Source organism: Chionomys nivalis, chromosome 13, assembly GCF_950005125.1.
Source record: "Chionomys nivalis chromosome 13, mChiNiv1.1, whole genome shotgun sequence".
Taxonomy (NCBI): domain Eukaryota; kingdom Metazoa; phylum Chordata; class Mammalia; order Rodentia; family Cricetidae; genus Chionomys; species Chionomys nivalis.
Window position 1 is genome coordinate 64,422,244 of NC_080098.1, and position 23,577 is coordinate 64,445,820.

Consider the following 23,577-nt stretch of genomic DNA (forward strand, 5'->3'; position numbering starts at 1 on the left):
GCCCATGTAGCCTGTAGTGCTGGGTTTACAGATGCACTGTGAGGGTGTGAGCCCATGTAGCCTGCAGTGCTGGGTTTACAGATGTATATGTAACCAGGTCTGGCTTTTTAAAACTATATATTTAAAAAATACAAAATAAAGACAATAGTAGCCTGAGGTAATCGCAGTCCTAAGCTGAGGATGGCACCTGGACTTAGGGACACATACACAGTGCTCCCAAAGGAGCAGGCAGCCACTGGCCCCAACCTGAGCACTCAAGGGAAAAACCAAGGGCCTGCAGGGGGAAATGCCAAAGCCCGCAGCAGAAACAGGTCCACAGCACCAACGGCTCCAGGGTGACACACACACATACACACACCCGAGACAAACTCTAGCCATGTCTGTGAAGAGGTTTCCGAATTAAGTTCACTGAGTCCGGCCTACTCTAAATTTGGACAGCACCGTCCCATGGGCTGGCACCCTAGATTATGTAAGAGGAGAAAGTGACCTGAGAACCAGCATTCATCTCCTTCTAACAGGCCGAAGGAGAAGCTCCAGTGAAGAACCTGAGGATACCTGGGTAACAAGCCTGAGGGAGCCCCCACCGGGCCTCAGCCTGCCCAGATGCTGGCACTTGTGGGGAACAGGACTCCCCAGTCGGTGTCCATGGGAATCCCCATAAGCCTTGCTTCCCCCTGCCCCACAGAAGCATCTGAGTACCCTCCTGATCCTAACCTCTCTAGCTTCCTGGACTCCGATAAACAAAAGCCAGGGTGACAAGGGACGCCCCACACGGTCGCATACTCGTGAGGCACTTTCCTGGTCCTGCCAGAAATACACGGCCTTCATCTCAACTCATTCTTATCACCCAAGAACAGGAAGGAAGCCTTGTTTCCAAAAAGGCAAAGAGCTCACAGGGACATGGGGACTCAGCTTCCTTAAGTGGAGCGAATCTTGCTCTGAATGTTTACTTCTGAGGTAGGTGACCTGAGGGGTCCTCCTGTAACCTGTCAGAGTCTAAGGCCTGCAATCAGGAGTCACATCCAAGGCAAAACAAAACCTGGCTAGAAACTCGGCAGAGCTCAAAGCCAGGGTTAACATCCCCACAGCCCTGAGCCCCCACCCATTTCTCTTTGTATGTGAAGGGAAGCATATGTGCGGCGTCTGTGGTGTATGTGTATGGTGTATGTATACATGTGTACATGCATGCGTGCGTGCATGTGGTGTATGTATATGGTGTATGGATATACACAAAAATAAGATGATGTCTGGTGTGCTATCCTATCAGTCTCCAGTATGTGTGCGTGCGTGCGTGCGTGCATGTGTGTGTGGGGGTGTATGTGTATGGTAAGAGTAAGATGATGTCTGGTGTCCTACCCTATCAGTCCCCACCTAGTCCCTTGAGATGGGATCTCTCACTGAACCTGGAACAAGGCTGACGGCCAGAAAGTCCCAGCAATTTTCTCACATCGCTGAAGTGCTAGGGTTATAGCTGTACGTGTAACCATGTCTGGCTTAAAAATACATATACTATTTATTTTAAATCGTGTGTGTGTGTGTGTGTCATGTGTGCGAGGGTGCTCACAGAAGCCAAAGCCTCTGGAGCTGTAGTTACAGACGGTTGTAAGCCATCTGGTACAGGCGCTGGAAACTAAACTTGGGTCCACTGGAAGAGCAATACATGCCCTTAAACTGCTGCGCCATCTCTCCAGCCCAATGCCTGGCTTTTTATATCTAGCTTCTGGGGATTTGAACTCGCATCCTTATGACTATGCTTCAAGGGCTCTTACTAGCTATCTTCCCAGCCTAGCCCCACCTATTTCACTGACAGGAAACCCGAGACTTAGGTCAGTCCAGCTCCCTACCATTCTACTCTTCCAGGATAAGGAGACCAGAGATCTAGGTTCCAAAGGGCCACTGCCCAGAGAGCTACCCTAAATATTACATTCCAAAGACACTACTGCAAATAAAGCAGTTCTCCAAGAACTAAGGCCACCCTAGCTCCCCAAACTATTCATGGGGCCCTGAGGCCAACCACTCCTTATCCTGTTTGTGTGGGTAAGCAGCCTTAATGGTAATCAGCACACCTGATTTCAAGACAGTTAAGAGTCCCAAAGCAATTGCTACTGCAACCCCTCTACATGTTCTTTCTAACGACCACGAAACCCTCCCTAGTATCTGGTAGATACTAGTGCCAGGCCAGTCACTTCAAAGTTGGGGACACATGATTCAGAACCCCTTATCCTTGCATGCAGCTATAGGCTATTATCCTCAGGACTGAGAGCACCATCCCCCAAAAGTTGGCCAGGGATATCTCTCAGAGGAGGAGAGGCCTGGAGCCAAGGACCCAAATTCCCAGCATCACCTTCTAACACCACGTAGACACCATGCTGGGCCTCTGATCCATCTTTCTGTTCAGACATACTAAGTTGTCATTTCTTTGCATTGCACAGCCTTGGGGTACTCCTCTCCCTGACTGCTGGGAACAGCTCCAATGCCACCTGCCACAAGCAGTGTAATTCCTCTGTGGCAATACTACTTCCTTCTCCTGAGCAGCCACTGCGTCCACCACAGCTCTGAAGTTGGCATCTGGCCCACCACCCTTGGCGGTACCCAACACAGCCAGGAATATGGTGCAGAGACCGCGCCAGCCTTGAGTCTGACAGAAGGGGTCTCAGTGGGAAATAGAGCCAGTTATCTCCAGGCAAGCTGGAAGCGTGTTTCCCACCAGGCAGGTCCTCTGGCTGAGTTACCAGAATCCTGGGACTGCTTAGAGAGTCTGTCTGTACCAGGTCTGAGCAAAACCAGGTAACAGTGGCTCCTCAAATGCCATGTGGTTCCCCTCTGGGTCTAGGGAGAAGAAATAGGCTCACCTATCACACTTTTGGCAAATGATGCTCTTTTAAGGGTGGCCAGGCCTAAGTCACCAATCTTCACAGAGCCGGTGGGTCCAGTGATGAAGATGTTGTCACACTTGAGGTCTCGGTGAATGATGGGGGGTGTCCTTGTATGTAGGAACAGCAGGCCCTTCAGGATCTGCCGGCACCAACTTCTCAGTACCTTGGGCTTCATCACCTTGAACCGCTTCAGGTACCTGGGGGAAGGGTAGAGCTCACTGAGCAGCTCACCTGCTGCTACCCTGGGAAGCCCCTGTCTGGCAGAGCCCAGCCACATGCATTTGGCAGCTACGTAGGACAGACTGCGAAGGAAAAGGGAAGACGCCAACAGCTCTTCCCCTACCCAGGGTGTCTCAGTGGGATCACCGCCCTCCACTGGCCCTTTGCACTGAAGACCTTGCTACCAAACTCATGCCAAGCACAGCCCTAATCTCCTGGATGTGATAAGAGGCCACCAGACATGGCAGGGTCCTAGACTAATGTATGAGCGACAGAGGAATACCTACAGTCAAAGGTCAAGAAGGCCAGGCTACAAGGTACCTGTAATAAGCCTGGCTTCACTCAGGAGGAAGTGATAGGTGAGGGTGGGAACTAGGATTTTCCTTACTGAATCTTCACATGAGAGCGACGCTCTCCAGAAGCAGGTCCTACTTAGGGCCTCAGGATTAAAACGACTCAGAGGAACCCAAGCTATGGCCACCCAGAGGGGACATCCCCTACCCCCATAGAACAGACATCAGGGAAGAATGACAAACTGACATGGCCACCTAGCTCCCAACCCCTTGCTGTATTGTGTTTGGCCCTTAATGTCGGCATTATGCTTCCAGGACACTGGAACGTGCCAGGCTGGCCTCTAGGCAAACAGACATTGGCCAGAAATGAGGTCCCAGACAGAGCAGACAAAAGAACCATGTCATTGGGAAGTAAACAGCCTTCCAGTGTCCCACACGGGAAGGGAGAGTGGGAACAGTCATGTGGTCATGAGAACCAATCTCATTTGTCACGAGAAACCAGAGGGAGCCAAATACCAGGAAGACAAATCAGTTTGTGTCTTCTCACTTGGGGAACAGGCTTCCCATGGCCCAGAGAAAGAATATCACTCAAGAGAGACACTCTGAATGGACCCTGGGTCATAGACACGGTCAAATCGGCCCAAGTGTTCCAACACCTCTGCCACTCTAGTTGTTGCAGCTCTGGACCCAAGGCTACCCCAGCCCACATGCGTGCAGCACTTACGTCTTCAGTGTCCCGGAGGTCATCAGCTCTGTCACCAGCACGATACATCGCTTGCCCTTGGCGCTGGACTCCCAGAAGTCATAGAAGCGCACGATGTTGGGGTGCTGCAGGCCTTTCAGCATCTCCGCCTCCTCTTTGAACCGCTGCCGTTCAAGCTTGGTGAGCTTCCGGTCCTAGAGCCAGAGACAGGTGCACTGGGTAGGTGGAGCTATGGGCCTTAGCTGCCACTCTCCCTCCTACCAGGAGAGTGCAAAAGATGTGTGTGGGGAGGGGCAGCAGGAGAAGCCTCAGACGCATGGCGTCCCCCAGCAGTGACATGTAGCAGAATCCTTTCTACCCACAGTGACAAGTGGCACACCACTGATAGCCCCCAGAGCCCCACAACCCCAGATTCAGCCCCTGCCTGGGGCCCCTTTGCTAGAGATGGCTCCAGGAAGCCAGAAGCAGCTCACGACCCATGCCGCCAAGCTTTTGCAGTTTTTCCTTCCAAACACCTCGGAAGCCTCTGCTCTCTGCAGTGATCACTCATTCTCAGGGTACTTCTTAAAGGGATGAGAGGTCAGTTTGCTTCTAAAGTATACACAATGGGGGGAGGAGGCCGCAGTGGACGGGAGATGACACATGCCAGAGACCAGCACCAAGATGATGGAGAACCGACTTGGCAAAGCCAATCCCGAGAACAGGCAGCCAGGCCCTTGGAGCAGGAAGAAACACACTCCACCTGGCCTTGGGCCACGGTGCCTGGCCAAGGCATCAGAACTAATCTGCTGTCCCAAAGTTTACAACAGAGCAGTAAACACATATCACTGTGGTCTAGGGATGGAGCTCAGTGCACACAGGGCTTGCCTGCCATATACAAAGTCCTGTTGTTAACCCGCAGTACTCAATGAACGCAGCCTGATGGCCCACACAGTACTTGGAAGCTAGAGGCAAGAAGATCAGAAGTTCAAGGTTATCTTCAGCTACATAGCAAGCTGGAGGTTAGCCTGGGCTAAGTGAGAACCTGTCTCCAATTAAAGGAAAAATGAAAAACAAAAACAAATCTCATTGCTATCTTGGAACTTTCATCAAGTGTGTGAGTTCTGCCCTCTTAGCTCCTGCATCATTAGCTCCTGCAGCTTACCTAGACCCTGGCCTTTCCCTTCCCCAAATCCATCAATGGATTCTTACCTTGGGGCACTCAAAACAAACCCAAAGAGCTCACAGGCCCCTAAGGGCTGATCTTTGCATCCAAGATCATCTCATAAGATGCCACTGGCCATGGGCCTCAGGGTGACCTCTTCCTACTCTATAAGCACAGTGAGATCTCAGCTCCACCTAATTGGTGCCTAAAGTCACCTTCTAGTCCTGACTCCCCGGGCTCACACCCCAGAGCCACAGGAGTGTGAGAAGAGAAGCGTTTCTATTTCCAAAGGAAACTGTTAACACAACTAAACACAGAAACCTGGAGGAATTCCAGGAGACAGGAAGCAGGTGGTTTGAGATAGACCAGGGATGATCAGAGCTGAAAGGAAATATAAACAAAGATCCCCAGGATCCTTTTGGAAGGCCCCACAATGTCATCAGAGTCCAATAGAAGCAGTGGCCCATCGGGTCATGACAAGGGTCACTGTGTTAAGAAATTATTCCCCACATGGCCGCTGTACCCATTCAGTCAGACCCCTGCCCCACAGCACAGACCCTTGCCTGACCCTTGGCTCATCAGTGGGACTAGAAAGTAGCCATCATCAACAAAGCCAAACAGCCAAGAGACATCATCACTGCAGCCAGCATCAAAAAGACAGAGATGTCAAAAACATCTAATCCATGCTCTTCCCATGAAGACCCAGGAAGCAGACCAGCATATACAAGAGCAAACTTCTATTTTAAAAGGAACCATCCAGAAAGGAGTTCTTATAAATTCTGAAAGCTGGGCTGGCCTTGTTTAATATATAAAGCATCCCATAATCCAATGAAATGTAAGTAGAAAAAAGTTAATCTCTAATCTAGACAATAAAATGGCAACCTGTTCTGTTCATTAAAATCAATGTTTGTCTAAGATAGGGAAAGCAAAGCTACACTCTGGGAGAAACCATACCCAGTACACAGCATCTCCCCTGCATGGAGAGAGAGATTCTACAACTGATGCCAACAGACAGATGCTTCACCAAATAACCTACAGAAATGGTCAAGATCCCCCAGCAGCTTCCTACCAGCCCTGGGTTCCATCATCCCCTCCTAGAGAAGATCCACAGAGAGAAAGGAAACACGAGTCCTCAAAAGATGGGCACACAGACAGCTTCACCACAGCCCCACCCAGATTTGGCTCAAGGATCCCACTAGGTGAACAGAAATATATTGGTCCGTACTCCAACAGTTTACACCTCAACAACTGGAAGGAAAAAAACATTGATCAAAAAAACCATTCTGTGTGAATCTCAAAAGCGTCAGCCTGAACTAAAGAAGTCAGACATAAGCATGTATCTGGTGGGAACCCATTGATAGGAAACACTAATAACAACTTTCTGTTACCTTCAGAACAGGGGCTGCCTTTGGAGTGGCCAGGATCTGGAACTGAGAACCTGGGGGGTGGGTGGCAGGCGTGGGGTGGTGAAAGATGCTTTTTGTTAGTTTGGGAAGAACTGGAGATGGAATCATTCCCAAGAGCAAGCCTTAACTTGCTACTCAGGTGCCCCACCACTCAGCTACAGCCACAGCCCAACTCATGCTTGTATAGCATGTATATGTACATGTGTCCAGGTATGCAGGCATATGAAAACCATCTGCTTTCTTTTGGGAGTGGGGTGGGTTGAGACAAGGTCTCTCTATGTAGCCCTGGCTGGCTTCAGGCTCACAGAGATCTACCTGTCTCTGCCTCTGTGAGCACTGGGATTGAAGGGGTGAGCTACTACACCCATCTGGCCTTGGCTGTCTTTCCCAATCAGGGTCTCTCTCTTAAACCCAGCGCTCACTGATTTGCCTAGTCTAGCTAAGCAGTTTGCTCCAGGGATTCTGTCTCTGCCTCACAAGTACTGAGATTAAAAGCAGGCTGTCCCACCCACCCACTTACTAACCACTACACTGCAGATGTAGATTCCTTTCCTAGCGCTTCCAGGACGAGTATTTAAACGACGGAGCCATTTCCCCAATCTCCAGCTTGAATTTTAAACATGAGTATTTCACTGTTTATAAACTGCGATTCAATTCTTAAAATGTAACAAGATATTAAAAAGTTTAAAACTATCCAAAGACCAAATGAGAAAAGTAAGTCTTTCAGGAAGAATTTTTAAAACGAGAAATATTAAGAGCCATGCAAGAATTACCTGGGAGACGATTATATAACTGTGGCTCTAAGAGGAGACGTCCTGAAATATACACAGCGGAATAGCATTTCCCCGAATTAAAAGGAGAATGACTTAGGATGAAAGGGCCTACTGAGGCCAGGTCAGTAAATGAAAACTGACCCACCCTCTAGATCTGTCCCAGTGAAACTTCAGAATCCTGAGGCCTGAAAAATTTCCTATCTGCAAAGAAATGGCCCCGGCGACAGCGAGTGGAATCAGCGATACTGGTTGTGGGGAGGGCAGCAGCGTCCTCAAAGTGCCGAAGAGGAATTCTAAATCCAGCCAAAGGCACACCTATCCAGACTCACTTTCCCACGTGCAGGGACTCAAAGGTGACTTCCCATGCCCTCTACATGAACCGAGCGACTGCAAACAGAAATGGATGTGTCCGGGTTGGGGAAACAGCTCAGTAGGCAAAGGGGCTTGCTGTGCAAGCATGAGTTCAAATCCCCAGCACCTATGTAAAAGGATAGCTATGGTTGTATGCATCGGGGCCCCTTACACACCGTGCTATGGGAGGGTTAAAAAGCTTGTTTGTCCATCAGCCTAGCTCCAGGTTCAGTGAGAGATCCTTTCTCAAGTGAATAAAAGAGAAGGATAGAGCAAGACACCAACATCCTCCCCCAGGCTCTACAAGGGCATGTGCACCTGCATGCAGAAACACGTGCAGAAACCACCACTCACACATATGCAAACACATACAAAAGGAATGCAGCCGAATTGATCTTTGGGGTCACTGATGAGGCAGCTGAGAAGACGATAGATCCGGGGCCAGCTCGAAATCCCCATAAAGCCTTCTCAGGGCAGCAACAGTCTGTCTCCAATTCCCTTCCCATGGGCCTAGTTAGTGACTTGAGAGAAGCCTGAGAGCACCATTAAAGTCTAAGTTATCTTACAGTATCTGACATCGGCCAACAGCAGCATATGGCTCAAAGTAAATAACGAAACCAACACAAATAGGAAGTGGGAGACGGCTGCCTCGCGTAGGCTACAGTCTCCATTGCTGTCTTCCCCATGTGAGTGTGTGCATGCATGTATGGATGTTTATGCATGTGTGTGCATGCATGTGCTGCTAGTTATAGAACCTAGAGCCTGGCACACTATTACTGATGCCAAATAGCTAGAAGCGATAAATTAAAGACACCTAAGTCAAAGGCTGTTAGCCTGGTGCCTCTAGGAGTGAGACAGGAAGCGGGACAGAGACCGTATTACACATTTCACACCACCAGCAAGTTTTACCAAGGTGCTAAATACCCCTTGGTCATTTAAGATTGGGTCTCACTGGTCTTCTGAGCATGGCCCATTCTCAATGCATTATGCAAGTCATCCTCCTCCATTGCTCCGCCACTGGTAGGCAAAGCAAAGGAGAGACAAAATGGCAGTCTCCAAGGTGGGGAGAGGGCCATTCAGGGGTGCTCAGGTCTGATGGGCTTAACCCACACTTCAGGGCAATCTGGAGACACATACCAGAGGGGGCTTTTGGTATTAAGAAGGTCAGAGGTTATTGGCAAACACCTTTAATACTCCAGCACTTGGGAGGCAGAGGCAGGTGGATCTCTGTGAATTTGAGGCCAGCCTGGTCTACATAGCAAGTTCCAGGACAGCCAGGGCTACACAGAGAAATCCTATCTGGGACGTTGTTGCCTAGAAAGTACAGTGTCTACAGGGCCACTCCTGCAGCAGCAGCCCGGGGCCACAGTGCCATCACAATAGCCCCAGTGGGTAATGGCTGAGGGAGTCAGGCCCAAGAGGGACACCTCTGCTGTTCCTGGAAGAGCACAGTGTCTTTCTGTAGCAAGGGAAGAGAACCAAGCCTTCTGAGGACCAAGAGAGGGTGAGAGAACCATACTCAGGCTGTGTGGCAGGGTGCTGGCTAGCCCTGGCTAACACTAGCTCAGTGCAACTGCTGGCAAGCTTCTTTCCAAAGGATGTGCTTATGGTCTGAGTCAAACCAAAGGAATATGAGAGGATTCTTTTTAAGCCATACAGAAGAATGAAGGTATGTTATTTGTAGAAGACTGATATAATTAGAATAGTCATAGAATTATGTCTTCACAGAAAGACAATATTACAGGTTTGCTCTCATTTGTGGGTACTCAAATTCATGCAGACGCATAAAATCATGTACACACAGGTGAGAGAAAAGGAGAAGCAAAACTGTCTAGGAGAACAAAGGGAACCACTGGGAAGAGAAGGGGCCCCAAAGGGAAGTATGGGGGAAATAAGCTCAAAGCGTATCATATACTTCCATGAAAATGACCTCACGTAACCCAGTACAATAATTTTTAAATTTTAAATTTTTAAATAATTTCTTCATTTTACATGTGTGAGTATTTTGCTGTGTATGTTTGTCTGTGTACCATGTGCAAGCCTGGTACCCACTAAGATCAGAGGAGGGTGTTGGAGCCCCTATACCTGGAGTTACAGATTGTTGTGAGCCATCATGTGGGTGCTAGGAATTAACCCAGGTCCTTTGCCAAAACAAGTGCTCTTAACTGCTCAGCCAACTCTACCGCCCCAATAATTTTTTTTTTTTTTTGAATTTTTCGAGACAGGGTTTCTCCGTAGCTTTTTGGTTCCTGTCCTGGAACTAGCTCTTGTAGACCAGGGTGGCCTCGAACTCACAGAGATCTGCCTGCCTCTGCCTCCCGAGTGCTGGGATTAAAGGCGTGTGCCACCACCGCCCGGCCCCAGTAATTTTTTTTTAAGCAAATAAAGGCTCTGGAGTCTGGGTCTAGAGCTATCCTATGTAGGGAGATTGGACCCCGTCTGGGCTCCAACTAGTTTCACAAATAGGGTTGGAGGTCCCTGAAAGAGCTTCAGGCCTACTCAAAGATCCCTCTCCCTCAGGTCACTAAGTGTGACACCCAGTGGTGCCACCATCCTGGCGCCAGCAGGCTTCTGGTCAGATAGCACAAAGCTGCTACCTGTGTCTCTTCTGCCCCCTCACTTCCTGAGGTACCCAGGATTCCAGAAAGGCTCAGTGTCCCTGCCCACTCCACATCATCCTGGAATACGGGGGCCTTCCTCCTCTGAGGTTCCCAGGGTTTGAACCAGGTCTGCTACCCCCGCTGGGGCCAGGGCATGCTTGCTTCCCTCTCCCGATCTGAAGCAGGTGAAGGTGTGTGATCTAGAAATCTGTGTGCTGGGTGAGTGCAGAGGGGACAAGGTCTGAGGGGCGAGCCACTCTGTCCTCCTAGCTCTGTTCTAGGCCAGGATCTAGGCAAGCAAGAAACCTGAGGGGAAAGTCACCAAGAGGGAGAAAATAAACATGCAATTACCCACTGAGACAAAAATACGGCTGAAGGGACAAATGGTCAATGCCAATTAGGGAACCCAGGCCCCCAATAGAACCCTGTCTGCAGGCAGCCTGGGAGAACTGGGATCCCCACCGTATGTAAGGCACTGGCAGGGGCAGAGTCTCAGCAGAAAGAGGCCTCTGGAAGGACATGATAAGAAGCCATATTGCAAGCAGGCTGGGGACAGGCTCTGGACAGCAGTGGGTGCCAGCTTGTGGATGGCTCAGGAAACTAGGCTCATACTCCCGAGGGTTGGTAGCCAATATCTGGTACTCCTACAGCCAGTGGAGAAAGCTCCTGATTCTGCTCTTCCCTATACCAGCTGCAAGGGTGAACTCCAGCCCCTCTTAGCCTCGTCCTGGCAACAGTCAATGAATGTATCACCAAGGAGCCAGAGTGTACCTCCCAACCCACATTTAAGAAACGACAGTGCCATCAAGGTCAAAACATTCCTCACAGCTACCAGATAGAAACAGAGAAAATGGGCTATGACCCAGAAATCCAGACAGTGGGTGATATGTACCTAGAGTCAATCTTTCAAAGAGATGCCAGCCATCAGTGCCCGTGTCCCACTATCTACCCTGTGAGTCCAGCATGTGCTCAATCTGAGGGTTCAAGATTCAGGAAAGGCACCAGTGGGCACTTTACAAACTTAGCCTTCTTTGTCAAGAGCACCAAGAAGTTCGGTTATCTGATGCAGAAACTTGTACTTGGATGTCTGGCGTCTTGCTGCCTTTGGAAATAATGCTATTTTCTTCAGAAGAGAAAGGATAGGCAGAGAGAGGATGACAGGTGTCGGGTGACTTGAGGCCTGGCTCTCTCTAAGGTCAAGCTCCTGATCCTAGGACTCCAGACAGCCACTGACACCTGAAAGAAGCAAGCCATACTGTAGAGTATTTTGGATTAATTATGAATATTATACAAAATGCCAACTTATTAAGTTTACTATTTTAAATGACTTATTGGTTCATGCAACAATAAATCCAGAAGTTTGGGTATCAGGAGCGGCTTTATCAAGGTCCCTCTCCCATTTCCAACATTCTGGAAACACCAAGTCTGTCTCGGTGTGAAATGTCTCCCGCGGGATCAAAGTGTCAGAGAGCTCCCCATCAGCCACTTCCTGAGTTAGTCCATTTGCAATGTCACCTCCCACTCCATTCAACCCACAGTTTCACTTCTGCAAAACCTGATAATGCAGCGTTTTCTGAATCTCTTCTGACCCTCTCCCAGCCCTCTCAAGCACAAAGCTGTAGATTCTGAGACATAGTTCTTCAAATAAAACTCTTGTGTACCTACGATTCTGGGGTCCGAGGAGCTTCTTTAGAACTGGATGACCACTGTGAATTAATAGTGCACAGGTGAGCAAACAGAAAACAAACTTTATTTTTAAAGTGTCTTTTCTGTACCGTGGAGAGCGTTTCCCAGCTGTACCTGGCACCTACTGGGGAATTTTAATTATCTCAGAAGAGAATCAAGGCCTACCACAAGTCTGTCTTCTGATCTATGTCCCCAGATTCTGAGAACATCTCCACTCAATTAGAAGACAGGAGGTCTGTAAGCCATGGAGGGGCTTCACTCTCCTTCCCAGAACTTATGAGACCTGGAACCTGTATTCCTACATCCTACGTCAGGATCAGTAGTCACCCCACCAATCAAGAAGCCCCATCCTTGCCCTGAGCACAGTGGGGCAGCCTGAGGGCAGGTTCTGTGAAACCTACATTCCCTACACCGAGGACAGGAGGCCACCATCTCCCAAATTAAAGTTGTCACAGGACAGAGAGGACCACTGTGGGTAACAGAAGGCCCGTCACCATCCAGCATGGAAGGAAAGGTCCAGAGAAGGACACACGAAGACCAGGAGAACAAAAGTTAGCAGGGGAAGGCATATGACATAGATGGTGATCTAGACACAATAGCTCTTCTGAGACCTGGCCCATGATGTGGCTCAGGTGATGAAGCTGTATGCTGTCTGGACCAATTGCTAGACCACAAAGTGAGTGGATGGGAGATATGAGCCTTCTTCAGGAGACAGACAGGCATGGTTGACTCCATACACTTCCCTAGTGGCCTCGGGCCTCACAGAGGCAACAGTGAATACCAGGCCTTTCTCTCACAGATGCCATCTGTGGAGGTTCTCTACCTACACAGGGCATCCCTCTGTATACCACTCCATACAATCTCCATTCCATAAGCAGGTCAAGTCACTATGGAGTCAGGGCAGAGCCGGCTGCAGTACCAAGCGCTTGGGAGGACAGGAAAGAAACAGACATTTTCATTGATCTATAAGCAGTCCCTGAAGGGAGAAGCAACATTCAGGTGTTATCTGAGTAACTGGGGGCGGGGAAGCAGAGGGAGGCCAGAGGGCCTGTGGGTGACACCACCTAGTCACACGTCCAATACATGCTGCCGACTTGGGCTCCCAATGAGTCTGAGAGGTAGCTATAAAGCCTAGACACAGCCTTTCATTTCACTGTGACCTTCTCAAATGGTACAGGTGAGTGGTTGAGGCCACACTGGACAGAGCAGGTAGAGAAGCTTGCCATCCTTCATCCCCTGAATACCAGACAGCTGATGCTAGCTATAACACTCCCCGGTGAAAGGAGGGTAAGGTGGCTAGCTCAAGATGCACCCAGCAGTCAGAGTGGACCAGAGTTCCAAGGACTCCCTACCTTCTTTAGAAATAAGAGATACAATACCATGAGATACTCTCTGTCAGATCAAAGCCCCCATCCAATAGAACAAACCTCAGTATGTGCCCTGGACCAGGTTTCTCCCTCGCCAAAGAAACCCAAGAGACCCTACAAACAACTCTTTTAAACAACTCTTTTCCTGCAGTCAGAAAGCAGATGGGGTAACAGTGACTCATCAGCTCAATCCCCTCAATACCAAGAGATGAGCAGTGACCTCACATCTAGGAAGAGTATAGCACTAGCTGGGATGAGGCCACTCTTGGGGGAGGGAGGGCAGGTGCCAGTGGGGAGCCTGTGCACCTGCGCTTCAGATATAACAGAGCAGCTGAGCAAAGAAACAGGTGGACACGCCAGGAACAACAGGTGGAGCTGGAGACAGGGCATGTGGGCGTTTCATTTCCAGGTAAAGGTGTTACAGTTTACAGAGTCGACCTACAATTCCAGAGAAAACTAGAGCGCGTTCACATGCAGCCTCTCTCACTCCTGGGGACAGCACCTAAAGGTCTCCTCTCCACCCGGTGGCGGCACTACAGGACGCAAGCCACAGCCCATACTTCACCCTGAGCAATGCCACCTGGCCACCTTCCCAGGGACTGGCATCATCAGTGACGAATACAAGCAGAAAGCCTTGAGCCAGCCTAGGAGTGACAGTCACTTCAGAAGTGAAAGGTGACTCTGCCATCCACAGCCACTCTTTCTAGAAGAAAACATCTCTGCTGCCCTCAGAAAAAGTTGCCAAGCATTTACGGTGCTGTGTGCTATTGTGGAGACAGAGGATGAGGAGAAACTAACCCTACTACCACCAAGAGCTACCTCAGGCCCTCTGGGAGAGTAGTCAGCCCCACCTGCAGTGTGTTCACCAATAGGGACCAGGGTGTAAGCAGACATAAGCAATCCATCCTTGGAACAGATAACACAAACATGTTGAAGAGGCCAGCTAAGGGGCAGAAAGTCACCTCTCTGGAAACCATCCATCCTAACCCTGCCTGCAGATGAAAGGGACACACACACTTATACTGCAACCCCTAAAGGGACATCTAGGGACCCTTCCTATCCAGGCTATTGTGAGAAAGGGATTGAGGGCACTGATCTCTAGCACCACCCTGATCTCAATGAGACTCAGTGCTCTTCAAAGCTAGACTGGAAGTCAGCATAGCTGTCCCATCCTGAATGCTGGCCATAAACTGCCCTGGCCATGACTGGAAGCCCCACACTGAGGGCAGGCAGCTGACAACAGAAACAGACACTATACATGTGGGCCACCATAAAGGGAGGTTACTTCAAAGGAGGGCAACTGTGAAGGGGGGCATCACAAAAGAGGGCCACCATGGAGGAGGGTCACGCATAGAAGAGGACTTTACTTTTCCCGAGGGAATGTCAGCATTACGTTCAAAGTCAGTAAGCAGCTTGGAACCCCTGGACACTGCTTAGACCAGGAAGGTCATAAAGACAGGGACTTGGGAGTACAAGCAAGACATGAAAAAAAATTTCACAGACGCCCCCTGTCCTGGAAACCCCTCCTGAGGACCATCCTGCACCTCGCTGATTAATACTTGAGGGGCTCGGTCCCCCTCGAGCTGACCACACCACATATCATATATCTGATTTCTAGAAAGGGGAGGCCCCATCTCAGAGCCTCTCCCCTGCAGGGTCACCTAAAGATAGATTTGGATGGCATCACAGCCACGGGTCAGCAGGATTAGCACAGCTCAGTCAGCAGGGACAGCTCCTTCAGGGTGAGGCTGTGGAATTCTGCTCAGCCAGTTTCAGACGCCAGGCTGGCAGGACTGCCCACTCCCTTGGGGGTTGGGCTCTGGCAGTCTACCTTACCAGGCAGCTGCCCCATCCTTATACCAGGTCCCAAACTTCAGGGCATCTCAGGGTGAGTGGAATAGGGTTTTAACATTGTACAGAAAGCTGTGGAGCTCCAGCTAGAATGCAGAACACCGCCAACACCATTCTATACTAGCTGATGGCCAGACATAGGCTCTGGGCTTTTAAAAAGGCTGGGAAACGTTGTATCTGCAGCTGTGGCAAGCCCAGTTCTGGATCACTTCTCTAAGACCCCACTTCTTAAACTGTGTGACAACTCCAAATGGGGCAGCTGAAGAAGGATTGAGGAGGCAGAAATCTGGCAACAATAAAAGGTTTATGAGGTCAGTGAGATGGCTCAACAAGTGAGTTCCCTGGAACCGACAGCAGAAGAAGAGAACCACCTCCTCCAAGTTGTCTTCTGACCTGCACAGCCACGCTCTGGCATGTGTGTGCCTGCATTTAGCACACACACAACAAAAATAAATATAACTTAAAAATAGGAAGATAATTTTAAAAGGCTTATAATGCACTGGCCATATACTGATTCAAAACCAAATGCCCAGTGAATCGGTAGTGCGTTTGCTGGTGTTAATTCACAAGACTTCACTGCAGCCTTGGTCTTGAACACACTGCACAAGCACTATGCACTGTGCCTGCTGCTACAACCACCAATTCTATACACAGATAACAGGCTACAGTTATGTTTTGAACTGCAATGTTTTTCCTGTACATACAAAATTTTCTGCTCTTGTAGAAACACAACGGTTTAATTATGGAAAATAGTAACTTTAAATATTTTCTGTCACTCCTTAGCATATAAGTAGTATCAAAATAGCATCTTTTTGAATCGCATTTTATTTGAATGCTTGATTTTAAAATTTTTGTTTGAGTTGCTGACTTGTATTTCTTTCTTTCTTTTTTTTAAAATAAAGAATGCAAGAGTCAGAGCATAAAGAGGTTGGCTGTGAGATTGTGTTTCCAGCAACGTCAGAAGCTACACCCATGAAGTCTCATCAACGTGGCCACCCAACCAAGAGCTGTACAAGGACAAGAGACATGCCAAAGTTGATGGGAGAAAGACCACAAGACTTCACACCTCCACAAAGGACTACAGGCAACTACAGAATGCTGAGACAGGGAAAAGGGTCTTCTCCAGGGAAGATACACCAATTAGTTATCCAATACCAAATGGTCAGTCTTGAAAACATGCTTAGAAGTCAGAGGACACAGACTGAGCAGGTTATAGTTAGGAGTATGTATGTATATGCATATATGCATGTAACAATTGATAAAAAAAGAAGCTATGAATTTGAAAGAGAGCAAGGATAGGTACAGGGGAAATTTTGAGGGAGGAGCAAGAAGGGAAAATGATATAATTTATGTTATAATCTCAAAAATAAGAGAAATAATAAAATCATTCAATGAATTCTGGCCTGGGGTTAAAACAGAATTTCTAACAATTTCTGAAAAGGCCATAGGCATATTTCCATAATTTTTTACTACATATTTTTGTAAAATAGTGCTTCTCAGCATCAATAATTATAAAATCATATTGGTCAAGTCTGAGAAGTGTTGAAGGTGCTCTGTATCCTGCAGTATCAAATATTCATCAAGACTTAATTAATTATGTAAAATCAAACAAGTACATCCATCTCATCAGGGTTTAAGTATGATTTTTGTCATTGATGAATGGCAAAATTATAGGCATACCAAAGATTTTAGAATCATTTTTTTTCTCTCTCTCTCTTTCTCTTTTTGGTTTTTCAAAACAGGGTTTCTCTGTGTAACAGCCCTGGCTGTCCTGGAACTCACTCTGTAGAGCAGGCTGGCCTCAAGTTCCCAGAGATCCACTTGTCTCTGCCTCCAGAGTGCTGGAATTAAAAGCGTGTGCCACCACCACCAGGCTAGAAGAAATTTCTTTATAAATTATTATATTTGATTCATAGACCTGTTTTATATATTTATGAATCTAGGGTAACAAATATACAAAATTTAATAAGCCCTGAACAAAAACACCCCCCCAAAGGAAGTTGACTGTGTTCTATCTCCTCTCCAAAGTTCCTGAGAGGTCTCAGTGAGCCCACCAATATCTAAGATGGCTGTTGAAGGTCAGGCAGCAAGGACCCAAGCTGGACGTCTTTGAGCATGACCACCCAAGGTGTCCCTCTAGGCAGACACTGCCCTAAGATGCAGGCAGATGGCTCCAGCAACATCAATCAGGATTACAGAAGCCAAAGAGGGCCTTGTGGGCTGGGAAAGGACCCACTACCCATGCCTGCTCTCCAGTCTTGTAAGAACCGTGAGGTCCAGAACCCAAACAGCAGGTGTCAGTACATGAGCATGGAAGATAAGCCATCAGCTCCACTCATCTTGATGTCATAGCTCTGACTCCTGGAGGGAAGGATGGTCCACATTTATCACTGTTCATCCTCTGAACGTTGTATGTCCCAAAACAAAACATACATGTGGATAGTGAACCCTTGAAATGAGGCTAGTCAAACCAAGAGGTATTGTAATATGCAGTAGCTAGAAATAGTGTGGTTTCAAAAGAATTTCTTTGACTGGAGAAATGGCTCCCTGGTAGATAGAGCACTTGCCGTAAGTGTGCAAGGTCCTAGGTTTGATGTCCAGTATCACAAAAGTGGGGAGAATAAATTCTTAATTCCACTTCATAATTTCATGTTGATCATATGTTTAGAAGAGACTATTTTGGGTGTATATAACAAAAAGCATTCTACATGTTCTTTTTATGCCTTTAACGCGGTCGTTAAATGAAAATGGCACAGCCCATACTCCAGTTGCACAGGATGGTGCCACATCAGAGCTTCTACACAAAGGCAGCAGGTGGAGGCCGAGGGGCTGGGCTTAGACTAGCCTACAAGGGCTGAGAAGGCGAAACCAGAACCCGGAACCTCTCAAAGAATGGAAGCCTTGGTAAACATGCAGATTTGCCCTTCCAAAGGACTCCAGTCAGGAGAGAACGGCCCTCACAGAGGCTGAGCTACAGCCTTGAACAGTTCAATTCTAGGTTGGACTAAGATGATGGTTTCTTCTTCTAACTATCTCGAGAAGCAAAGGAAATCTCTAAAAAAGAAAAATTCAGCCAGTGCTGGTGGGACAGGCCTGCAATTCCAGAATACTGGAGGTAGAAGCAGGGGCCTCGGGAGCTCAGGGTCATCCTTGGCTACCAAAAAAAGTACGTGGCTAGTCTGAGGCACAAGATCCTGTCTCAAAGAGGGGGCTTGGGAGATAGATCACCCAGAGCTTGAGTTTGTCTACAATTTTTAAACAAATTAATAATATGTGATCATACAGAGGAACAAGACCAACTGACAAAACAACAAAAAATAGTACTAATAATCCCAAATAATGGACACAGACTTTAAAAAGAACCAGGATTAGGGGCTGGAGAGAGTTCAGTGGTTAAGACCTCTGGCTGCAGGGCTGGAGAAATGGCTCAGAGGTTAAGAGCACTTGCTGGTCTTCCAGAGGTCCTGAGTTCAATACCCAGCAACCACATGGTGGCTCACAACCATCTGTAAGGAGATTTGGTGCACTCTTCTTCTGTGCAGACATACATGCAGGCAAAACACTGACTACAAAATCAATCAATCAATCTATCTATCTTCCATTAAAAAAAAAGAGCTCTGGCTGCTCTTCTAAATGACTAGGGTTTGATTCCCAGCACCTGCATAATGGTTCACAACAATCTCTAACTACAGTGTCAGGCTATCGGTAGGCTCTTCTGACTTCCTAAGGCACTGTATTCCATGGTGAACGTGTACGTGTGTGTGTGTGTGTGTGTGCGTGTGCGCACACACGCGCACACATATGGGTATTTTGCCTGCGTATATGGCAAAGAAAATACAGAAAATGAATTATTAAATCAGAACTAAGACCTGTAGAAAAAGAATCTAAAAATATAGAACTAAAAACTAGAATTAGGAATTCAATACATAGGTTTTACATTGATATGGGTAAGGACAGAGCTAGCAAACTGGAAGATGAATCACAAAAAATACACAGACTGGGACTGAGGTGATGGTTCAGCAGGTAAGGAGCTGGTTCCACAAGCATGGAGACTCACAGAACCCATGTAAAAGTTGGTGGGCAGGGTGACCTGTCTGTAATCCCAGAGTGTGGGAACCAGAGACTGGGGACCCCCAGAGCAAGCTGGCTTTCCAAATGTGCTGGTTTTAATGAAAACGACCCCCCCCCCCCCCCGGGCTTACAGGAAGTGGCACTATTAGGAGGTATGTCCTTGTTGGAGTGGGTGTGTCCTTGTTAGATGAAGCCTGTCACTGGGGGTGGGCTTTGAGGTTTCAAATGCTCAAACCAGGACAGTCTTTCTCTGCCTTCTGCCTGTGGATCCAGATGTAGAACTCTCAGTTCCCTCTCCAGCACCATGTCTGCCTGCGTGCTGCCATGCTTCCAACATGACGATAATGGACTAAACCTCTGAACCTGTAAACCAACCCCAATTACATGTTTTCCTTTATAAGATTTGCAGTGGTCATGGTGTCTCTTCACAGCAATAGAAACCCTAAGACACCAGACCAGCTGAACCAGAGAATTCTGGGTTTAATGAGAAACCCAGACTCACTACATAAAGTGGAGAGTAATCAAGGAAGACATCCAACATCAACTCAGACCTTCACACATGCATGCACATACATGCATCCGCACACATGAACCTGCATACATATACGCACACAACACATATATACATATGTAAAAGAGAAAGAAAATACATAGAGTGAAATCTGGACAGAAATATGCAGAAAAGATAAATGACTCAGAAGACAGTGGGCAATGTCTAGCCTATTTGTAAATGGGTTTCTGGAAGTAGGAAGCATAAATGAAACCAAAGAAATATGCAAAAATCAATGCCCTCCAAAAATGACCATAATTTAAATACATACACACACACACACACACACACACACACGGAGATTAGATAAAAAGAATATCACACTAGAGCACAGTACCATTTAAAATTTAAAAAAAAAAAAAATAAACTCAGATCCAAAAAGACAATCTTGGACTGGGCGATGGTGGAGCACGCCTTTAACCCTAGCACTCAGGAGGCAAAGACAAGCAGATTTCTGACTGAGACCAGCCTGGTCTACAGAGTGAATTCCCGCACAGCCAGGGCTACACAGAGAAACCTTGTCTCAAAAAACAAACAAAAAAGAATAAAGATGCTTTTAGACATAGACATCGCTGACAAACGGATACTAAACGAAACACAAAGGAGAGATCTTCAGGTAAAGAATGAAGAGTCTCAGGAAACTGCAGGAAAGATTTAAAAGCAATGGACAGGACGAACGCATCAGTTATTCATAACTAATACTGAATACGTAAGAGAACAACTCTGTCACAGAAGAGACCAGACAGGTGTGCACAGCTGCAGGAGGAGGCATGATTTACTTGGTAAAGTGTGAGCACGAAGTCCTGAGCTCTGTCACCAGACACTACATGAAAAACTGAGGTGAACAGAGCTGGCCCTGGTGATGTGACCGAGGGGGACCGGGATCTGAGGGTCCAGGAGCAGGAGAAGTGGCCCTGCTCCTTGCTGTAGGCTGCACTGGGTGAGCTGGCCAAGACAGCTGGAGAGCTCGCCCCGTAGAGGCGATGAGGGAAGCTAAGCAAGATGGCCAACCCAGCTACCACCCAGGTCCAGAACCAGGGCTATGAGTTCCCCAACATCCACCTCATCTAGGAACTGTCGCACGTGAAGAGGACGAACCTACAGATCCAAAACAGCAAGATCTCCATGACACAGGACAACAGGATATCCAAGAGGAGCCCCAGTGAGAGACCATTATTAGTGATACAGCAGAAACCAGAGGTCTCAAGCCAGACCAATGACTCGATGCAATGAACACTTGCAAGATGAATGGACTAAAGGGTGATCTGTGGCTCAATGGACCACACTACAGCTTCCATGACAAGATTCTCTTTTTTGTTTTAGTTTTTATTTTTGTTTTCTTTGTTTTGTTTGGTTTTTGGATTTCTTTTCAATTTGGCTTTGATGGGGGGGTGGTTTGCAAGGGCAGATGTGAAGAGGTGGGGAGAGAAGTGAGATCAGAATGCATGATGTGAAATTCACAAAGAATCAATGAAAAGTTTAAAAAGGAAAGGAAGAGAAAAATGGAGGTGGAAAAAAGTCATAAATCTAGGAAAGGGACTAAGGAGGAGAGGAGAAAGGCTTGACAGGAAGGAGACAAGAGGGTGGGGGAGAAAGTAATTAGAATTACATACATATAATGTGTATGTAATTGCCAAAGAACAAACACAGTAAAAATAGTTTAAAAGCCAGGTGAACGGCACACGCAGCACCTCTCCGACAGTGGGCAGGTGGAGACAGGGGGATCTCTAAGGTTCTCTGGCCGGTCAGTCAGTCTACCCTGTAGGGCCAGCTCTAGGCTAATAAGTCCTTGTGGAAAAGTGAGGTAAGATAGGAGAGGCTCAGCAGGTAAGAGCACTTGCTACTCAAGCCTACGGATGAAGAGTCTGGATCCCCAGTACCTGTGTAAGAAGCCATGTGTGCACACGCCTGGGTCTAGCGCTATGTAGGGCAGAGACGGGAAGATCCCTGGGGCTTACTGGCTGCCAGCCCAGCTGCAGGCTGAGTGAGAGACCCTGTCTGAAGGGAGTAAGAAAGAGAGTGACAGCAGAATACTAGACACCCTCCTCTGGCCTCTGCATGCAGAAACAGCACATGACGCACACATGTGCATATATAACACACACATATCAACATGGCTCCTGGGCTCCCAAGGAAGCCAGGAATGAGACCTGACGCTGACTTCTGGCTTCCATATGCATGTACATACGTGTGCACACATTAAAAGAAAAAAACACATGGCAGATTAAATATCCCCCAAAACCTGGGAGGTGCCTACAAAGTGTGAGTTTATACCAAGCCTTGGGAGGTTCTGGAAATGGCATGTAATCTCTAATATAACTGCAAAAAAAAAAAAAAAATGTAATGACAGATGCACAACAAACTAAAGTACAAACTCGGAACTTCCTGGGGCCCAACGCCCCAAGAACTGCTTGTTTAATTAAAGGGCATCCAGGCCTGTGAAGACAAAGTGGTTGTGAAGCTTGCCGCTGCAAGCGTGTGCGAGCATGTGATGAAATAATGACCCCCAAATTGCGCAGACACAATGAATGAGATGAGACGACAGATGAAGTCAGCACTGGCTCTCAGAGCCACCATGCCAATTACCCTGCTGTACTAAATTGCCCGTCTTCAGCACTTGCCTTCCCCAGGGCATGCCCACAGCAGAAACACAGACGTCCCTACTGCTCCAGTCCTCTCTGGAGAGCATGATTTCCCTCCTCGGGATGCACAGTAACTAACTGCACATGTGCTGTAGAGCTGGGCTCTGCCGACGTCCCCTTCCTGGAAGGAGGTTGGTACCTGAGTGACCACAGACCTCCCTCCTTTACCTCCAACTGTATCTGAGACTCTGGAAAGGGCTGCTCCTCCTCCGGCTAGGACATTTCACATTCTGATACCCAGGAGCGAAACTCTCAATCTAAACATGACGTGACTGCATGTCAGAAAAACTGGGTTAGGGGACTCTTTCTCACTCAATGGCCCTTCCCCTGTACCTAATTTCTCTCTTACTTTAACGGTTTATTCAAGGTCATGCATGCCCTGGGACCATTAAGTGACCTGGAGATAGGAATCTGCTCTCAGGACTCAGCCCTATGTGCAAGCTGATGCTGGTCCCAGTTTGAGAAACAAGATTCAGACTCAACAGCAGGTGTCAGGCCAGAACCTGAGCCCTGCAAACTCACTCCAGCTGCCTGTACCACATGTGCAACAAGACAGTCCAGAGCCCTGCATGCACCACTTCCCCAGGTCTTGGAGGTGTGTTTCTGGCTGTAATGACATCTTCAGCAAGTATAAAAAACAAGAGTCCAGCAGCCTTACATACAGGGCACACTGTCCACACGGTCACACAGGGCAGTCTCTCTGGGACATCCACAGTCATTACGAGCCATTAGACAGGAATGCCACACCAATCCCAAAGAATGAACGGAGAGAACCTTTCTTTATCCCAGTTGCTGATTTCACTGATGCTTACATGAACCCAGGAAGAAGAGTTCAAGACCTTTCCATTTCCTCATTCCCTGCTCGGTCTCGGGGTGCCTCTTGCATCTCAGGAGTGAGAATACATGTGACTCAGTGAATGAAGACACCATGAGTGAATGAGCCAGTAAACATGGAGGCACGACAGAAGAGAGAATGGAGAATAAATGAGATGGCACTGAATGCCATAGACATGGCGGAGGAAATGGAGAACAAGGAGTGAATGGC

General features: G+C 47.9%; 1 protein-coding gene across 10 annotated transcripts in view; it reads right to left on the minus strand.

Moving 5' to 3' along the window:
* Wnk2 (WNK lysine deficient protein kinase 2) overlaps positions 1-23,577 on the minus strand; it is a 107,330-nt gene that overhangs the window by 61,055 nt on the left and 22,698 nt on the right. For all 10 annotated transcript variants that reach the window (XM_057788122.1, XM_057788119.1, XM_057788121.1 and 7 more), the window contains exons 3-4: positions 4,113-4,285; positions 2,853-3,073 (exon numbers count right to left, since the gene is read on the minus strand). In XM_057788122.1, the coding sequence (XP_057644105.1) occupies positions 2,853-3,073; positions 4,113-4,285 (394 nt within the window). The remainder of the gene's footprint in view (positions 1-2,852; positions 3,074-4,112; positions 4,286-23,577) is intronic.